Source organism: Nelusetta ayraudi, unplaced genomic scaffold (genome assembly GCF_046127955.1).
Source record: "Nelusetta ayraudi isolate G7.1 ecotype Tasmania unplaced genomic scaffold, CSIRO-AGI_Nayr_v1 ptg000168l, whole genome shotgun sequence".
In the NCBI taxonomy this organism is placed as follows: domain Eukaryota; kingdom Metazoa; phylum Chordata; class Actinopteri; order Tetraodontiformes; family Monacanthidae; genus Nelusetta; species Nelusetta ayraudi.
This window is the reverse complement of record NW_027466218.1, coordinates 1,986,862-2,006,270: the sequence shown is the minus strand read 5'-3', so window position 1 is coordinate 2,006,270 and position 19,409 is coordinate 1,986,862. Positions and strand designations below refer to the sequence as shown.

Sequence of the window (19,409 nt, the reverse complement as noted above, 5' to 3'; positions counted from 1 at the left end):
TTGGCCTTTCCCCCTATTATTTTAGTAATTTATGTAATGAAAATAAGCATAATGTACTTAGGAGTGAAGCCTTATGCACAGTCAGCATCTTTGTCGTACAAGCACTTTGTTATGTGTTTTTACCAGACTGACAGTGTTATCACAGATTGCTTTTTGCTTTAGTATTCTGTACAAAAACACAACAAGAAAAAATGTAATATTTTTCTTTCAAGTAAAACTGTTTATGAAAACCTACATATCCACAACTCCTGCTGAATTCCAATCATGCAATATCTCGGTAAGGATGGAATTTGGAAAAGGAGAGAAAAAAAAGACATTGGGTGAAAAAAGTCAGCCATGGTTTATCAAACGCTCCACCGGTGATGGAAGTATGTATTGGTGGCTCGTGCGTCATGATGGCGCTCATTCATCATGGCCCCGCAATAAGAAGCGCTCGAGAAGAGGCACAAAGCCGCGCTTGTGTCCTCCGATCGCAGTAAACCTGACACAACAATGGCGCCATTCTTCAAGTGGCCACTCCTGCAGGAAGGAAGAGCTTCCGAGGACATTTCGCCATCATCCAAACGGCAATAAACAGGAAAGAGCATCATTAAAGTTCTTTGGAGCTGCTGGGGTCGCCGAGGAACACATGCATGCCGTGCCTGCGAAGACGAGTATAAATAGCTCGCACATCATAAATGTCACACGATGAGAGATTTTGGTTTTAGAGCTGGGGATTTATGGCCGACTATTTTGGAATGATGGTCTTCTGGCCGAGGAAACACACACATGCAAGCACCTTCACACACAAACACACACAAATCCAGGTTGACTTTTCAAGTGTTTAACTTCTATGCCACACACTTTGCTTCAGTCATTGTTGACATCATTATTGATGTTGACTTTGAGAAATAAAAAGTAATTTTATTCATTGCATCACTTTTTTAATGTTGTAATTGAATCCATCTACATGTCAGTTTGCTCTGTCTTCTAAATGAGCAGAACCAAACAGACACGCGCAGGCCGTGCAGATCGTATTTCAACAACATGAAACCAAGACCTGTTCACTCAGTCCTGTTCTCTCCGTCCTGTTCACTCAGTCCTGCTCACTCAGTCCTGCTCACTGAGTCCTGCTCACCGGCCTGTGTACCTGCTCAGCGGCCAGGTTTGTGCATGTTCCACTAAAGGGCCGGATTCCTGGGCAACGCATCTGTCTCCAGGAGCGTGCGGCAGAGTGCTTGAAGCCGCCTGTCGAGAGGCGGATGTAGTAAAAGGCTCAGCGGCCGTGGCCAGGCCTGATATAAAGGCTGAGCTGGGGGACAGGCTGACACTCACAGCGGTGGAGCCTTGCTCATCTTTAAGGCACATTTCCGCTCGCAGGGCCGAATCAGCACGTGAGTAGTGTGTCTCTGCCTCTGCTGCTTCTCTGTCTTATTTCCCTCAAGATTCTTCTGCTAAACTTCTCCCTTTCCAATCTCCTGATCCTCTCTGCACAGACAGGTCTTGCTGTTGTGAAGTCCACTCTCTCATACCGCCAGCCTGGACGAAACTTTGTGAATTCCCTCCTTTGTCTTTTCTCTCAGCCTCTTTCCACTGGTGTCCTTTCCCTTAAGTCTGATTTCCGATTGCCCTCTCCCCCCTTCACAGACGGCTCATGCATGTAAACCCATCTCTGACCTATTTTCCTTCCCTGTTGCAACCTCAGTGCCACTCACCCTGGTTTGTGTGGAAACCGCAACCGTGCTGTGTGTGTGTGTGTCTGTGAGCCCTTGGCTGTACTGTGTGCATACAGTACGTGCATACACACGTGTCGGTGTGTTTTCCAGGTCGGAGCAGAATGAGCATGCGCGGTTGTGTGGTGTTGGCGTGCCTCCTGGTGCTGCTGGTGGAGAGGACAGAGGGACACATCACCTTCTTCAGCCCCAAAGAGATGAAGTGGATGAAGGTAGGCAGCAGTGCAGAGGGAGGAAGGGCACCGTGACACCCACAGGGTGGACCTTTCAACAGTTTCACAGATGTGCAACTCTTTCACTTTTGGTTGTTATCTGGTTCTAGTGTATCAAATGGAGGCATTATTTTTTAATTTAAAGTTGTGAAGAAATATAATAACATAAAGCAACATGAAATGCATAGGTTAAGTGAGTGGGAATCATTTAATATCAAATATGATCACATTTATATATAATATACAATATTTAATCTGCATTATTTGTTCTAAAAAAAAAAATTAAGAATTAAGTTGTTAAGTAATGTTAGTAGATAATACAAAAACACCTCACAATAAAACAAGAAAAACAAATTTTGCTGTGTTCGCCCCAAATGTTAACTCTTTGAAAATGGCAAATGAGAATCTTAAAATCTGTGTGAACAGATCACAACTTGACTTGGTGAGACTCTTTTCACTGTACAAAATGAACGGAGAAATTTTGGTGGAATTTGTATTGCATTATTGCTAGCATTATTATTTTTAGCTGTGTATTTATGTTTGTGTGTGTTACACAGGAGCGAGAAGGTAGGAAGGACATGGAGCCTCGGTCAGAGGACGCTCAGTTTGAAGATGTTGCAGTCCAGCAGCTTCCTCAGGTGAGAAGCCTCCTCCCACAGGATTCATTCATCATTGCCTTCCAACAAATAATCTGCATCTCCATCCTGTCAGTGCAGACTGCAAAAATATGAAAAGCCGTCCAATCAGCATTTTGTGATATCACAAAGGGTACTGATACCAGTCCTCTCCCTGAGCCAGGTGTTGACTCCACCTTCTGAAACCACCTTGTCTTTTCTTTCGACCAGACATGTGCAAGATCCAGCACCGATTTTAGCAGGAGGACAAAACAAAACAGTGCAGCATTTTGTTTTTTGTTTTTTTGTAGAAGCCTGTAAACAAAGGGCTAAATGATGTTTGCTGACCACTCAAAGACAAGCCCCACTGGTGTCTGATGATAATATTCATCATTCATTCATCTTCTATACCCGCTTCTTCCTGAGCTCAGGGTCACGGGGGTCTGCTGGAGCCTATCCCAGCTGTCATAGGGCGAAGGCAGGGTGACACCCTGGACAAGTCGCCAGTTCATCGCAGGGCCCTGATGATAATAATAATAATAACAAAAGATTTGGGAAAAAAATTGAGTAAACCAGGGAACCTTCAACGTTTCTCTTGTGTGTCCAGGATAGAACTGTGGAGATTTCACTCCGTCTTTCTCCCCAACAACTGGATCACGTGACTCCGGTGCTCGAAGAGATCATCCATGAAATTGTGGAGGAACGTCAGAAAGGTAAAACGAATAAATCAGGACACACTGCTTCAGCACAAGTCACAACGAGTTACACGCACCAAAACAAGTTTCCAAGCGACGTGACCTGCAGAGCTTGTGTTGGTAACCACGCTGTCCTCTCCGCTCTCTGCAGCCAAATGAAAACCTGGACGGAGGCCGTGAGGGATGGACAGTGGACAAATACAGAAAGCACTGAACGCTCGAATGTTTTATCCTGTTTTAATGAATCGAGTTCAATAAAGGGAATGATTGTGCCACTTAACAGGGACCATCTGCTGTCGTTTCTGAGGACGTGTACTAACTGCGGTTGGCCACACGATGTCAGTGTTTCTCTCAGTCCACGCCATCACGTCTGACGCGGGGCTTTTTTTTACCAAACGCAAACGACAAACATTTGCTAATCTGTCCCTGACTATGACTGAAGATAAATTAGTTTAAGAAAATTAGGTGCTTTGCATGATAAATTCCGTGTTTTTAACTTACCAGGTATATAAAAACAACTAAAATGATTTTTTCCATTTTACAAGGTCTTGCTATATCAACCCGTCACCGCAGTTGTCCTTGAGTCCCATATTAGAACGGTCTACACACCACCTGATGACTATTATGTCAGAGGTGATGGTTCAGAAAGTCCAGCGATGTGGAATTTCACCTCGTTCTTCTCTTATCAGGCCTCTGAAGCTGTCTCTTCAGAGCTTTGATGTTAGCCTCTCGCAAATCTCAAAGTCCTTGACGGCGAGGGCAGGGTCTCGGGCCAAAGGGGCGGGCAGACTCAGGGAGCAGTCGCTGTCGATGTATTTCCCAGTGATGCCCACCATTTCCTCGGCCACAGCACAGTAGATGGGGCTGAACGAGCCCTCGTTTGCCGACTGAAGGAGACAAACAGAGTGAGAGGCTGGGACACTTGAAGTCTAACAGGCCATCACAAAGCAGGCCCCATTCCCCCTCCAGCACCCAATTTCTTGGTGTAAAACCAAAAATCTTGAAGCTGTTAGCGACAGATTCAGAGAAATAATTAAATAAAAACAGGTTATTTGATTTTTAAATTACATTTCTTTAAATAGATTTTGGCCTGAGAAAACTATTTGGAAAGCTGTTGTTGATTTTGATTCAGACTTGAGTTTCATGTCTGAGACTTTTGCATTTTGAGATCAGTTAGAAAATGGGGCAAGAAGACAGACAGACAGACAGACAGACAGACAGACTTTACATGTTATCATTATTTACCAGAACAGTTTTGCTGTCATCTGTAATAATCCACTGTGTCAATGCGGCTTCACATCAGAGCAACACGGTAAATCATCATTGATGCACTGAGTCCCTAAATTTGGTGCATGCCATCTCTGCAATGGAGTTGAACTGTTTCAAACATGTGGTTGCACTTACAGGCCGCACAGCGTGTTTTCGTGGTTTCCCACAATCAGGGTTTTCACGTATGCTTCATGGCTGGCACATCACTGGCAAGAGTGTAATGCATCATATTACGTGCACACATACCAGCCAAAAAGACTTTCTGATAAAGTGATGAAAAAAAGTGAGGAGCAGAGGAGTGTAAAGCAATATTTAAAGTAACTCCACTGGTTTAACTAAAGCAGTCCAGCTAGCTCAACTTCAAGTGCTGTGATGACCTTGACAACTGAGAACCTTGACAATCTTTAAAAGGGACTTCACACTGGCTCCGTTCATTTTCCACCATTCCCTACAGCCAAACTCTCGCCCTGAACACATATCAAAGTTAGTGCTTCTAAATTACGAGTTACTTTCAAAATAAATTGTGAGGAACTTGCTTCCAATAAATGTCCTCAGTCTGTTGGTTTTGAACTGGAGCCCATCAATCCCAATGCTGTCTTGCAAGGACACACGTGAGCGGTCGATTACATATTAAACTAAGGAATTATCTTGTTAGGTAAGCTGGCTCTTTAAAGTGACAGGACAGTTGACAGAACTGTGAGTCGCAGATGAACGGGACTCACCTTGAAAAACAAAATTCCAATTGTGTTGAAAAGGAAGCGGACCATAGATGGATAATACCTCATCACATCAGTCAGGACAACGCCGGGGTGGACAGAGTTTGCCGTGACATCTGAAGACACACAAACACACACAGTTGGTACCGAGACTATGGTTACCTTGCAGTGAGTGGCTAGCGTTAGCTTCATGCCAGCGTATCATTTCCCCCCTCCTTTTTATGTCATTGCTGGTTGAGTATTTCTGCAGCAAAATCACAAACTTGTCAAGACATCGAATTGTCTTTTGTCCTCCTGCGAGAAAGGCGAACCGGCCGGATAAACAGCGAACCACAGTGCATTTAGGGATGCTGCCGCCACGAACAGAGAGGCTGCTCACATTTTCCAAGGGAATGAGAAAACGTACAAACAAACTCTGTTGGCAACAGCAAATTAAAATGAGTTTGCTTTCAGTCTATTCTATGAACAGAATAACAAAACAGGGCCTGGAGCTAAAATGCTAGAAAATTCCAAAAATGGGTGCAGTTTGTCCTAGGTATAAAAATACCTTGGATTTGCAGTACTGCAGACAGTATGAAGGTTGTGGGTCCGATTCCGACGGACTGAACTTTGCAACGCTTCAATGTGTATCTGTGTGTACAAGCAGCAGTGCAGACCCTGCAGTGGCGCCGGCCACTCACCTGTGCCCTGCAGCCTGCGTGCCAACTCGTTGGTACAGATGATGTTGTGCAGCTTGGAGTGGTTGTAGGCTTGATCCCAGCCGTACTTAAGATTCTCCCCGTGGAAATGGGAGAAGTCCACTACACCCTTCCAGTGGTTGATGGTGCTGACGCTGACGATGCGCGCCAGCACCGACCGCTTGAGCAGGTCTGCGATGGGATGGTGACAGAGAGACAGTGGGCCGTTTATTAGGGAGGTCAACTATCAATGCACCAGTCAGGTGAATGAATGGGAAGCTGTGGAGCCTCACCCAGCAGCAGGTTGGTGAGAAGGAATGGGCCAAGGTGGTTGGTGGCAAAGGTTGCATCCAACCCATCTTTGGTTATCTGCCTGGGAAAACCTGGAGCAGTAAAGGAAACACTCTACACTTGCATTTTGAATTTGGGCTCATTTTAGGTGGGATTGTGAGGAATTTGTTGGCTGATGGCGTGACTGCATTTGAAGTCTTGGCTCATAAAGAGAGTCAAATATTCTATTTGGGTTATATATAACTGATTGAATCACTGACAGCCCATTTACAAATAACGGGCTCCGTGTTGATATCGCCTTGATTCACTCCATCAGATTAAAACGCGGAATCTGGAACCCCGCTTCACCGATGAGTACCTGAGATAGCGGCATTGTTGACGAGGATGTGGAGAGCTGGCTCCTCCTCCATGATCTTCTTGGCAAACTCCCTCACAGAGTCCAGCGAGGTGAGGTCCAACAGACGCAGGTGGACGTCCGGGTTTCCTGTTTTGTCTCGGATCTCTTTGACCGCCGCCAAGCCCCGTGACTCGCTGCGGCAGGCCAAGATAACGCGGGCCCCACGTCGGGCAAAGTCCAGGGCAATGCACTTTCCAATCCCTGGTAAAGCAGGCGGACAACATTTTACTTTTACTTAATTGCCACCCGCCCTAAGACAGCTGGGATAGGCTCCAGCAGACCCCCGTGACCCTGAGCTCGAGAAGAAGTGGGTATGGAAAACAAATGAATGAATGACTGATTTGCCACCAAAGGAAGAGCCAACACGGGTGGGGGAGGAAATGGAAGCTGAGCTAAAGAAAGAAAGTGAACGAGTTTCAGGAAGTCAGAATAACTCCGGTGGGGTCCTGGTTGCGCTGTGTTTATTTTTATGGAAAGATCGCTTGATTGCTGGAAGTAGACTCAGCCTGCTCTGGAATCTCCAGAGAGGGGCCGGTGGGAGTGGCAGCACTCCAGAACCAGGATGTTTGTTGAACACAGTGCATGTGTGGTTTAAAGAGTCTTGCCTTTGCAGAGATAGTTTTTCGTATCTCTGCAATGGATTGTTGAACAAATGCCGTTTGTAAAATCTGGGCGATGAAAACTGTTCCCATAAGTCACCAATATCTTGTCACTAACGGAAGATCCAGTCACTGGAAATCCCCTGAAATATTAACTGTTTTTAATATCATAGTCATATTTTAAAATATGACAATGAACATTTTAATAAGTAATACAGCACAGAAATAAACACTGTTGTCTAGAAGAGCTGTGCAGTTTAGAGACCACAGACACTCAGTGTGCAGGGAAATAATGTGTGAACTGGACCATCATACTAACATGCATTGTGACCTATGGGGTCGTTTTGCGTTTTTCATTTTGTAAACTGCCAGAGCGCAAGCGGTGAGTCGGAGGAGAAGAGCCACTCTGATGGCTCTACACCATGACAGTCTTTTACACTCACTGTGAGTCCTGATCTTCCCACTGCGTCATCTGCTGTTCGTCAGTCCTTTTTCTTATTGTTATTGCTGTTGTAAACTTTGGTTTTTTTTCCTTTTAAGTCATGATGAGCCCCATGCGTGTGTGCATGTGTGTGTTGGGGAATGGTATGAGGTTGAGGGGGCAAAAACCACACTTTGCATTGTTGGTGATTGCAGTCATAAAATTTGTGGAAGGTTTGAATTTAGGATTAAAAGGGCTCAACCCGCCGTGGTTCACATCAAGTAAAGCAAATGACACGGCGTGGAATGTCAGACTTTCATAAACATCTGTACCTCCCTCTCTCCCTCTTGACTTTCTCCTCTTTTGGAACCTTTTCTTGCCGTAATTGTTGTCAGTAACTACCATTCTCCATCTGGAGGGTCTGGAGTTTATTACACGCGCTGCTGTCCGAGTCCAGCACTGGCAGGTTGAAACTCTGAGGCAGGCAAGCATGCGGAATGCCACAAAAAAATTGGAGGTAGTGGTATTTTTTGGGCAGGACACAATAATCAGACCGGCTTGTCTTCAGAACACTTCTTTTACTCTGTGACTTCTGGGCAACAGACACACACAGTACAGGTGCCAATTGGCTCGATTAACGCACACCAAAAAAATGTTGGCCCACCCAAACAGTGACAACTCACGACATGACACTTTTACTATAAATCATTTCAATCTATTACAGAGGGAATATCAAGTGATAATAATGATCTCCTTCATATGCTGCAAGCTGCCCGTCGAGAACACAGTCTCAACTGTCTGAGCGATACAAATCATTAGGGCTGCCTACCGTATATATGTATATTGGGACTTTAACCCTATTTTATCTTGCGGGTTAAAAGTGACCCAGTAACATGTTTAGCTGGAGAAAAAATAATAAAAAAACGATCTTTTTCCAATTTGAAATTTTCAGACTTTTCCTCAAGGAATCCTATCATTAGAAAAAGTGATATTTATAGATATAGAATATATAGAAATAGATTTTGGATTTAAAATTCAATTAAATTGCTTTATTTTGGGGGATTTGGTAGGGCGGGTTATTTTTGACCCGTAGGACAAGGGGAGTAAACAGAATGTTAAGATCGCACAAGGGTTAATAACAGCCAGTCTTGAAATAAAGACGCACGGCTCAAATCAAGTTATTGCTCCGCGCTGCAAGGACATCCCCGCGACTTTGGACCTGCAGAATTTAAAAAGTGAAAAGTTAAAAGCGCGACCTGTGTTGGCTCCCGTCACGATGGCCGTCTTCCCCTTCAGCTGCACAGGGCAGGCGCGCGGATCCCAGCGCCCTCTCCTCTGCAGGCGCACGACCATGGCGAGCACGGCCGTGGACACGACCCACAGCGGGTGGCAAAACAAAGCAGTCCACTGCATTTCGTCTGCTGCAGCGGTCGCGACTTGAACGAAGTCGTGGGGGAAAGAAGGCTTGGGAGCGTGCTCGACGTGCGTGGGCGGGGACGTGCGCCATTCCTCTGATTGCGCATGGGAGTAGGAGTGAACGATATTCCTGATGTGACGCTGATCTTGTGGATAAATTCACAAGGGGCCTTGAGGGGCTCGAGCTGCAGCAGCTGCCTGCGCGCTGTGGAAACATCTGCTCTCTATTAGCGGCAAGTCAAACCCTGGACGTCACTGCTAGGGGTCACCTCACTTCACCTCACCGAGGCACATGTCTGTCATGTGGGCCTGCAACTTGCTGCACCGGCGGAGGTCAAACTGAAAGTCACCGAGGACAGCAAATAGTTAGATGCATTCCATCCAAACCAGAACCTCCGGGGAGGGGTCACTCTCAGCTCTTCACTTGTTCATGCGAAACCTAAGTGGAGCGTGACTAATTGACTAAAACTATCCACTGCATAATTATTATGAATTTAGCCATGTTTACACCCTTTTACTCAAAAGTGACTTTCTCTTGGAGCTTCCAAGACTTGGACGGACCTGTGAGTGTCCTTGGATGCATGTGTAGTACATGAGGGTGAGTGTATGTATACATAAATAAGGCACAGTGCCAAGGAATTCGATCAGGCTAGAAAGACAAATTATTGTTGGGAAACTCTGTTAAAGGTATTTTTTTCCATTGCCACAACTTAATTATAGGTGAAAAAAAAATAAATAAAAAAAAATCATCAGTCTGCTGTCTTTATCAATTCACCTCCAAGCAGTTGCTGTAAATAAATTGTTTTTTTTTGTTTCAAAAAATGAAAATGATTTGACAGGGTAACAAAATATATTTTGCACACCTTGAATTTACAGTGTAAAGCTCGCTAAAGCTGGAAACACCAAACAGCCAAAACATTACGACCAAACTGCTTTGTACAGCACAACTTCAAATTCTGCTTTCATGGGAAAAAGAGAAGCGTAAGCGGTGATGGATCATCACATCTCCTGAGAACTACTAATCCCCTCCCTCCCACCCAACCAACTAACAGCTCTGCATTTTTTTTTCTCCTGCAGAAGAACAAAAATGAAACGCAAACAAATTGTATTGGTTGTTAGTGAGTCCAGCGTGTGATGTCATTTTTTGGAAGTGTATAAAAATATGTTATGTTTTTGCGGAACAAATGGATATTTCTCACCTTCTCAATTACACATATTCACGGTTATGCTGACATCTAGTGGATGAGAGGTGAATTGACAGATTTGTTCCCTCTAATAATTTTCCACACAAAACAAGTGTCAAATTTATTACCCGCATGCACGGGCACGGGCACGGACACACACACACACACACACACACACGCACGCACGCACGCACGCACGCACGCACGCACGCACGCGCGCGTTGGGACTCTATAGGTTACTCCATCATGATCACTTAGGGTCACTAGTTCAGGTTAGACATTAACTAAAGATATATAACAAGATATCCTGGGTCACGTGTAAAACACGAGTTGCAGCCACAGTCAACTAACGGTGTACTGTTATACTCGGAATAATAAGGGAGGAGGACAAAGACTAGCTGTTCAGTTAAACGAGCTGTTAACTGAATAGCGAAATACATACACATAAAAATAATAAAATATATATTTTTTTCAGACACAGATGTCAAAATAAATGTACATATTTAGGACAAAAATATGTGATTTCATTCAAATACATAAAAAAGGCACAGTGTGTTAAATTTACCAGCACAGTGAGCAAATATAATGTTATGGATAATCGGACTGCCCACCCGGATGTTAATTCTGGCTTTTCTAACATTGCCTCTTCAGCTTTTGGTTTGTTTCAATTAGTTAGTTAGTTAGTTAGACGTTGACCAAACTTTGTTTCTGTATATATATTCATATCTGTGTGTACATTTCATTTACCGCAGATCTTATTGAGGGAGGGGAGGGGGGTAAAAGGGTTTCTCTCTGAGTCTCACATCGATATGTCTCTGAATGTATTTCCATTAAAATGAAAAGTCAGTAAACAAATTGTGAGAAATGTTTATTTTATATTAACTGAATATATATGCTCATCTTTGACATCATCTTTCAGCATATGTTTTAAATGAAAGATTTTGGAAGCAGTAAAAACACCGTGAGGACGGCGGTAATGTTTTTGTGTGAACTGTATTGTCGCGCTATCCTGTACGCACAGGATTACACTCAAGCCAGTATTCAAAGCTCACACAAAAAAAGAGAGAAAGTCAGCAAACAATCACAAAGTCAATGAAGGTGTTATCCTCTGATACTCCACCACCAGGGGGAGGGGCTTAGCTCTGCATATCAGCGACGGGGTTGGTGGAGTTGTGGGTAGGAGTGCGGGGAGGGAAGTAACACACAAAAAGAGAACAGATCCCAATGGGTGTGTGTAACGGGGCGACACACACACACACACACACACACACTGAAAAGAAAGAGGCAGGGGGGTTGGAGTAGAAAAGCAGAGCAGCAGCAGGGGGAGGGAAAGAGGGGAGGAGAGCAGACAGAGAGGACTCGCTTGTGGACGACTTGTCACACGGGAGGGAGCTCATGAGTCCCGCTGCTGCTGGTGAGCTTTAAACTGTGCTCCAGTGGATACAGAAGAGCAGAGGAGGGACAGAAGAAGAAGAAGAAGAAGAGAAGAAGAGGGAGGACACGATGAAGGATTTGGTAGAGTCGGTCGAACTGGGGGTCTCGAAGAGGAAAGGAGTTCACGGGACCCGTCCCAAAGTCTGGCTCAGGAATGAGCTGCTTCGCATTGGACTCGCTGAATTGCTCTGCACTTATGTAATGATGGTAAGACACAATCTACAACACAGGACGATAACATGCAGCGTCATAAAAAGAAGAAAAAATGCCTCTCATAAGTCTCCAGTCTCGCTTTCCTCCTTCCACGCTCTGTCTGTGGGTCAGCCGGAGACATTGTGCTCTTGACCCTGTGAACGTGTCACACACACACACACACATGGAGGGTGTCTCGCGTGCTCCATGGTCACATGGCAAAGTGGGGGGAGGGGCTGGGGGTCAGTCAGGACTGGTGTGCTGCTTTGGGGGCATCAGGGAGGAGAGACGCGTGGAGGGGCTGCGTGCTGCGTCAGCTGGTCAAACAGGCGGCGTGCACACGTAGTCCACGCGCCACATACTCGTGTACTTGACACGCAGGTGGTGTGAACAACAACAAAAAACCAAAACAGCTTGCCCTCGACGATCAAAATTCGCCCTTTCACCCAAATTAGACAGGAAAGAGGAAGCGCATGTTTCCTGTCCGTGATTTGCTGTTGCGGCTGCTGAGGTCAGACTGAACTGGCTGAAGTTCTGCTCACTGACTCAGCGGTTTGGGAACAAAAACAAGAAAGCGGGAAAAAAAAGAGACAGCTAATCTCTGTTTACTGTTAAATTTGTGATCTTTTCAAAATGTTCTTATTCAAACCGTCGTCCCCTGCAGTTGTTTTTCCCTCTTTGCATATTTAGCAGTATTTGTCAAAGCAAACCTCCATCATTTTCACCTTTCCTTCCATCACACCAGGTGTTCGGCCTGGGCTCCGTGGCCCAGGTGGTGACGGGACAGGGGGCCTTCGGACACTACATCAGCATCAACCTGGGCTTCGGCCTGGCCGTTGCCATGGGAGTGCATGTCGGAGGGAAGGTCTCAGGTAGAGGAGCTCCCGCCGAGTCCCTTTGCAGTCCTCGCAAAAACCAACCAGTCTATTGTTGTAGTACTCGAGATTGGTCTTGGTCTGGAGACCACTTTTCAAACATCTCAGTCTCGTCTTGGAGGCATTTTTACTCGGTCTTGTCTCGGTCTGGATGGACTCAGGATTTTTGATCAAGACCAGTCCAGATAATAACAGAAAAGAATCCAGCTGCTGCCTTTTTACGCTCTGCTGTTATTTTTCTGATATTTAAAGTCTTGGTCTTGTCTTGATCTCGAACCCCAAATGTTTTGGTCTTGTCTCGACCTTGATACTCTTGTCTTGATATTGTCTTGGTCTCGGTTGGTGCGGTCTTGACTACAACACTAAACCATTACGACTGACTGTCTGACGCTCTTCCCTCTTCAACCAAACTTTCAGGAGCTCACATGAACACGGCCGTGTCGCTCACCATGTGCGCCTTCGGCCGCCTGGCGTGGAAGATGCTGCCCCTCTACATCTTCTCGCAGTTTCTGGGCTCGTTTCTCGCAGCAGGGACCATCTACGCCATCTACTACGGTGAGAGCGACTGAGTGCAGACGGTAAACGCCTGAATTGTGGTTTAAAGAATTCACTTCTCTCTGTACTCCTGTTTCCCAAGAGTAGTGATGAAAGTCTGGTCCAATCAGAGTTGAACTCATTTTCTTTTTTCACTACTTGCTAATTGGAGGCTTTGGCGATGGTTCCTAATCCATGTGACCACTGTGGAGTTTTACACACACAAAAAAAAGATTCTCCCCAACAAAACTGCAGCCATGGTCATGAAAAGAGAACAACAACAAAACAACCAAAGAAAAATACAAGTCCCTGTTATACCAGTGTGGTGACATTTAATCCTCCCTACAAATATTTGCCGTGTCAACACCCTGTTTTAGCCAGAATATCCACTGGAGCCTGCTGGACAGGGGCATTTGTGGAGCGATTGTGTTAGTTTTCCAAGCAAGGCACGTTCCTGTAGCATGTAAACTACCCAGGCATTTTTGTGCAAGCAAACAGGACCAAGGCCACAGAGGATATTTTGTCTAAAAAGATAGTTTCTAAAAAGATTGACATGGCTGTTTGGAGACAAAGTAGGTTTCTGGATGATACCACATGAGCAGGACGGAGGCTCTTTTTCGGTGGGATTCTTACCATCCATGAAGTTCCACTATTTGATAAGTGGCACTAAAAAATATTGTCAGTTTCATTTTCGATGAAATATGCCATCAAAATTCTTGCAATGTGCAGAGGCCATACACACCTATTGCGGAGGAAACCTCACTGTGACTGGCGAAAGGGCCACGGCGGGCATCTTCGCCACCTATCCCGCTCCTTACCTTTCCCTGACGGCTGGGTTCATTGACCAGGTAGCACGCACAGACAAAACCAAGACCTCTTTCCTCACATTTGTGACGCAGCTGCTTCACCTTCTCAGTGTGATCCATGTCATGTCTCTGTGCTAGGTGTTTGGCACAGCCATGCTGCTGCTCTGCCTGCTGGCTCTGGCCGACCAGAAGAACAAACCTGCCCCTGTGGGCAGCGAGCCAATCACGGTGGGACTCCTGGTGTTGCTCATTGGGATCTCGCTGGGCAGCAACAGCGGCTACGCCATCAACCCCACCAGAGACATTGGACCGAGGATCTTCACCGCCATAGCAGGCTGGGGAGTCGACGTCTTCAGGTATGCAGAAGGAATGTGTGTCATTCCATTGTTTTCATTATGTCTTCGTTTTTCATAGATTCTTACCTTGACATATTTCGGCAAAGCTTCCGCCTTCTACACTTCTGAAGAAGGCGGACAAAAGAACAACAAATCTAGGGAAGTGTGTCAACTTGTGGTGAACGCTGCACGGCGGCTGAACCACTGAGATTTCAATCCTCCCCATTTTCCGTTTTTTTGTCAATTTGGCGGTTTTTTGGTATTCCAAAACCACTCAGCATCCTTTCAGACTTTTTGGCAAAAGCATTGAGCCGCTGCTCCAGGTGGCTCTGGTAGCCCGCAGAATAAAACAAAAAGCAAACAGAGGAAGTGTCGGTGGGCCAAACTGCTGCTGAAGAGATCAGCGGGGATGCTGCAGTGGCTGCACTCTTATTAGAACAGCACGGTCATTTTTTGATTCTTCACCGAGGGCTTTTTGTGTGGGAAGTGATGTCTCCACTTTACTGGTTTTGTCTGGAGTTTACTTAAACGCAGCCACCGGGCGGCACAGGTTTGCAAAAAACCTCCAGCCGTTGCAAAACACGCAGCTCATCTTGTTCCGTTTATCTTTGCAGGGCTGGGAACGGCTGGTGGTGGGTGCCTTTAACTGCACCGCTCATTGGAGGACTACTGGGCGGCGGGGTCTACAGGGCCATGGTGGAAATGCACCACCCACCCGACTCAGAGGAGCGCCAGAAGACAAAGGAGGAGTCGGTCCCGCTGGCGAAACAAGAAAACACCTGCAACAACACATGCGGCACAGACTCCCACTAACCGGCTCCACGCAGGGTGTCCCCCACACCCTCGGCGAGTTCGCAGCAGGGACACTTTGCCACATCAAGGCCATGTGAGGGATCAGAGGACTGAGTCACGGTGGGGAATATCTCAAACTATTTTGAGTCTATTTTGGGAGTAATGTCGGCAGCAGGCCGAGGAGCTCAATAGCGTCCATACCGGTGGTGGGCGTACATTACAGTCACGATACATTTTCATGCATGATGATGCGGGGTGAAAATGAGAAAAAAAAACTCATTTGGTATGTTTACATGCACAAGAACATTCCAGCGCACTTCAGAAGAGGTCGTGTGGACGAAACAAGTAGTGGTTAAAGTGTATATTGTAACACTGGCCGGGTTTCAAATGAATGAACTGACTGAACGTACAAGGATTTTGCACAGTCACAGTTGCCACTTGCACCTCCGCTGGAGCGTGCGCTGTCCCACCCTGGAGACACATGGTTCTCTCCATCATTGTAAACTTTTAAAAAAGCCCTGCAGGAAATTCCAAACTTCTTCTCATCGTTCCTCACCACTGAACTCTTTCAGGACCACTCGGTCCCACCAGTCCCTGCTGTGTCTCCCTAACAAATGTAATCTGAACACGCGCACAGCTGCTGGTAAACTGTGACAACAGTGGCGCATTCATTTTCATTAGACAGGGGGAAAAAAAGCAGCATAAATTGGAATGCCGCATTCTTTGGAATCAGAGCAAAAGCTGGAAAATGAGTGCGCATGTAAATGTACTGATTGAGACTTAATAACAGCTGATTTAACGTAAAGTGCATCATATATATATGAATATATGAGATTAGCAAATGTAACAGTACTGCTAGATTGTGAAAAGGTAGGATCAGTGTGCTGCTACGTGCAAAGAAAAAAAGAAGACGCTTTTTAAGATGTTGCACTAAGTTATTATTTTTTTTTTAAATGGAACAGCAGAAGTATTACAGTAGCTTCTAACTGATTAAAAATAACAACAAAAATTCAAAAACATCTCTGCGACCACTGCTCTTCATAACAGTGATTATTAATTATTTAGAAATTTTAAAGTGTTCCTCAAAGTCCGAAGCACACAGTCTGTAGTACAGGACCTCTGCCTGAAGCAGAGACATGTTTTGTTTTTCTCCCATCGCATTAATGCGGAAACGCAATCTTCTCATATCAGTTAGAAAACATTGGCAAGGAGTTATTACAGAAAAATGATTGTGTCAAACATGAAAGTCAACGATGCAGTTGACAGAAACACTACTGAGGACTGGATTAACCTGGAATATACCTCTCTTAGATAATGCAGCAGGTGATCAGGTTCATGTATGCGTGCAGTTCATAGCATCTCTTCCTGTGAACATACTGTAAAATACTGCACACTGTGTACGTGTTAATTGATATTCGGTGCATGCTAGATTGAAACACGCACCACAATGAAGAGGGAGGGTGTCAGAAATACTATCTGGCTAAAGGTAAATTCACCTGTGCTGTGCATGGACTTGCACATGCAGCAAACTGTCCAGGCAAACAACGCAAACGGTGAGCCGGGCCGCTGTACAGTGTTTGCTGTTCAGAGCCTGCTTGGAATGTTTTCAGCCGGGATTCTTCTCACCGCTTTGTTCCAGTCTGTTTTCCTGCGCTGCTCTTGGTGGCAGCGGCGGCTCCCGAGTTGCACTGTGCCGGTTGCTTCTTTTTGGGGACAGGCGCCTTTGCTCTGCCTCTGAAGGCCTTCGTGGGGTCCAGCTTGTTCAGGTGTACGTCTCCGGTGGTATCGGACGAACCGGCCTCGCTGCTGAATATCAGCGGCTGGTACAGTGAGGCCCACTGCTACAGAGGCGGGAGAGACAGACTGTTACTATTAGTGTGAAACTAACAACTCGTAATAATGTCCAGCTTCGTGAGCCAAATGCGAGATGAGAGAATGTTGATTTCTTATCGAACATTCTTATGTTTTGTGCATTTTAAATCTCAAGGCGAGAACTTTGTGGCTTTTATCGAAAAACAACAGAACAAAACTGACAGTATGATAAATGTAAATTTTCTTATCTTTGTGGTAGGGAATTATACTGTTTGATGTGTATTCAGTTGAATATACATATAAATAAATGCATTTTTATTAATATTAAGTTGAAAGTTCATCAAGACATATGTTGTAATTTCTAATAAATCCTGCAGATTTTTTTCATTCCTGTATCCCAGCTATATTTAATGTGCGTTCTAATACTGTACTGTACGGCCAGTTCAAGAAAAAACCTCTCATGCACCAAGGAGTCACATTTAAGAAGGACAGATTGATTCACAACCCTAAGGTCTGAATGCTCTGCCTTGCTACCTTGGCCTGAGGGCTGGGCCCGTACGGGGTGAAGGCGTACTGCCACTCGGGCAGGCCGAGGTGTGTGATCATCAGTCTGTAGTAGGAGGTGAACGTGGACGTCAGGAAGTGCCAGCACAGCGAGCGATCGAGGAACCAGACTTCACTCTGCTGGGCGACGACACCTTGAAGAGACATTTCTGAACGTTGAGAACTCTGACAAAGGTTTTGCGTACTTATTGAAATAAAACTGCAGGAAGAGAAACAGAACACCTGGAGTGCAGTTTTTGTAGACGAGGCAGACTTTGCCATTCCCGCCACAGGAATCCAGCTCGAAGATGCGGCTCCGTGAATCAAAGTGGGGTGGAGCCGGAGGGTCCGCAGTCCCTGATTGAAGAAGAAAAACAGAGGGTTTTTGACATCGAGGACTTACTCTTACACACCAATGTGTTTTACCGCTGTCTCTTTCGCTCTCCTCCCAGTCCAGGTCACTCAGCGAGGGTGCGTTGGGCAGAGAGAACAATGACACTTGCTGCAGCAGAGGGCACAACCTGGCCACACTGTTAATCATCATACACCCAAGGGGAACACACTCATCTGAAAGACATGTGCACATCAGGAATGAACACACTTCATTTATTCGACCGCTGGATGAAAAAAATGGCTGAACAGTTAAGCACGCCGCCTACTGTCAAGTTTAATGCTCCAGGTCAGCGTGAATCCATCAGTTGTCAGATAGAAATCACGCAGGTCTTCTGGCAAAATGCAGTTGTTTTTCTGAGCGCAAAGAGACATTGACAACAATGCAGTACAGAAAAAAAAAAACCTCATTGTTTTCTATACATATTTCATCCGGCAGTAATATTACCTGCTCCCATGAGAGCAAGTTCCTTTTCTCTGCAGGCTCCCTCTCGACAAAACGCACGTCGACCACACCAGGCATGTTCTCTGACGCCACAGGAGAAAAGGCGTCCAGTTACATTAGTTGACAGTCACCCTGTTAGCTCGCTAGCTGCGCATTATACATACCGAGGACTCGAGTGATGCCAAGCGTCAGCCTCTCCGCGACTCCTTTCAACGACAGTCCGTCTTTCATTCCCTCCATGTCCAAGATCGAAGTGACGAGTGTAAAGAAAAGGAAACTATGGAAGCATCCTTCTCTGGCGACACGACCACAGTTCACCTCTGGTGCACCAGCCAGGCGCCTCCTGCGAGGTTTCTCTCCCTAGGATGAAATGGGGATAACCACGCCCCGAACTCATTTGATTGGGCCCGGCAACGTCTCTTCTTCTTTTATAGTAAACTTGCTGATTTCCCATCGAGTGCGCCACCATCGGTGACCGAGGGAAAAGGAATCGCTTAGTAATAATTCATAGTCATCATTTTTTTAGCATTATGATTCTAACACCTGCTGACACGAGCACGGTGGTGGTAATGGTGAGGGTGCAGTGCACACGATGAACCTAAAAGACTATATATGTAGTCTAAGAAATCTCGGGATATATATAGTTTGTATAGTACCTTTTAATACGTGAAATGCAGCTCAAAGTGCTTTGCGGAGTGTAACAAGAAAAAGCACAAATGATTAACAAAACAGAAATGAAATGTAAAAAACATCAAACAATAAAAACGTTTAAAACTTTACAATGAGAATATATATAACACTTTCAAGATAATGCGGAAATTAATATTAACGCTGAAATTTAAAAACAAGAGTGAATAAATGGGTCTTGAGGCTTGCTTTATGTTGTCCACAGACGCTACATATTGTTTAAACTTTAAAGTAAACTGTTGCCTATGGCGCGGATAATCAATATGATTATCCTTCAGCCACCAAAGGTGGCGCACTCGAGGTACAAGTGAGAGACTGTGCAGCGACCAATCAATTGAGTTCGGGGCGTAGTTATCCCTAT

General features: G+C 45.4%; 4 protein-coding genes across 4 annotated transcripts; 2 read left to right on the top strand and 2 right to left on the bottom strand.

Annotated features, from left to right (window-relative positions):
* The first annotated feature begins 1,087 nt into the window (after positions 1-1,087).
* Positions 1,088-3,513, top strand: mlnl (motilin-like). Its single transcript, XM_076014343.1, has 5 exons — positions 1,088-1,373; positions 1,806-1,924; positions 2,482-2,562; positions 3,146-3,251; positions 3,385-3,513. Exons 2-5 carry the CDS (start codon positions 1,817-1,819, stop codon positions 3,390-3,392), a joined length of 303 nt encoding a protein of 100 aa, XP_075870458.1. The 5' UTR covers positions 1,088-1,373; positions 1,806-1,816; the 3' UTR covers positions 3,393-3,513.
* A 209-nt stretch (positions 3,514-3,722) lies between these two features.
* Positions 3,723-9,133, bottom strand: LOC142880424 (retinol dehydrogenase 12). Its single transcript, XM_076014342.1, has 6 exons — positions 8,860-9,133; positions 6,545-6,784; positions 6,189-6,278; positions 5,899-6,087; positions 5,225-5,334; positions 3,723-4,120 (listed from the first exon to the last, which is right to left on the bottom strand). Exons 1-6 carry the CDS (start codon positions 9,014-9,016, stop codon positions 3,941-3,943), a joined length of 966 nt encoding a protein of 321 aa, XP_075870457.1. The 5' UTR covers positions 9,017-9,133; the 3' UTR covers positions 3,723-3,940.
* Positions 9,134-11,456: 2,323 nt separating this feature from the next.
* On the top strand, positions 11,457-17,378 carry aqp7 (aquaporin 7). Its single transcript, XM_076014254.1, has 6 exons — positions 11,457-11,844; positions 12,575-12,701; positions 13,122-13,259; positions 13,968-14,086; positions 14,183-14,400; positions 14,994-17,378. The coding sequence occupies exons 1-6, from the start codon at positions 11,707-11,709 to the stop codon at positions 15,190-15,192; spliced, it is 939 nt and encodes a 312-aa protein (XP_075870369.1). The 5' UTR covers positions 11,457-11,706; the 3' UTR covers positions 15,193-17,378.
* tpgs2 (tubulin polyglutamylase complex subunit 2) lies at positions 16,086-18,720 on the bottom strand. The gene is made up of 7 exons (XM_076014257.1): positions 18,526-18,720; positions 18,365-18,444; positions 18,186-18,273; positions 17,953-18,093; positions 17,770-17,883; positions 17,518-17,681; positions 16,086-17,012 (listed from the first exon to the last, which is right to left on the bottom strand). The coding sequence occupies exons 1-7, from the start codon at positions 18,599-18,601 to the stop codon at positions 16,794-16,796; spliced, it is 882 nt and encodes a 293-aa protein (XP_075870372.1). The 5' UTR covers positions 18,602-18,720; the 3' UTR covers positions 16,086-16,793.
* Between the last annotated feature and the right edge of the window lie 689 nt (positions 18,721-19,409).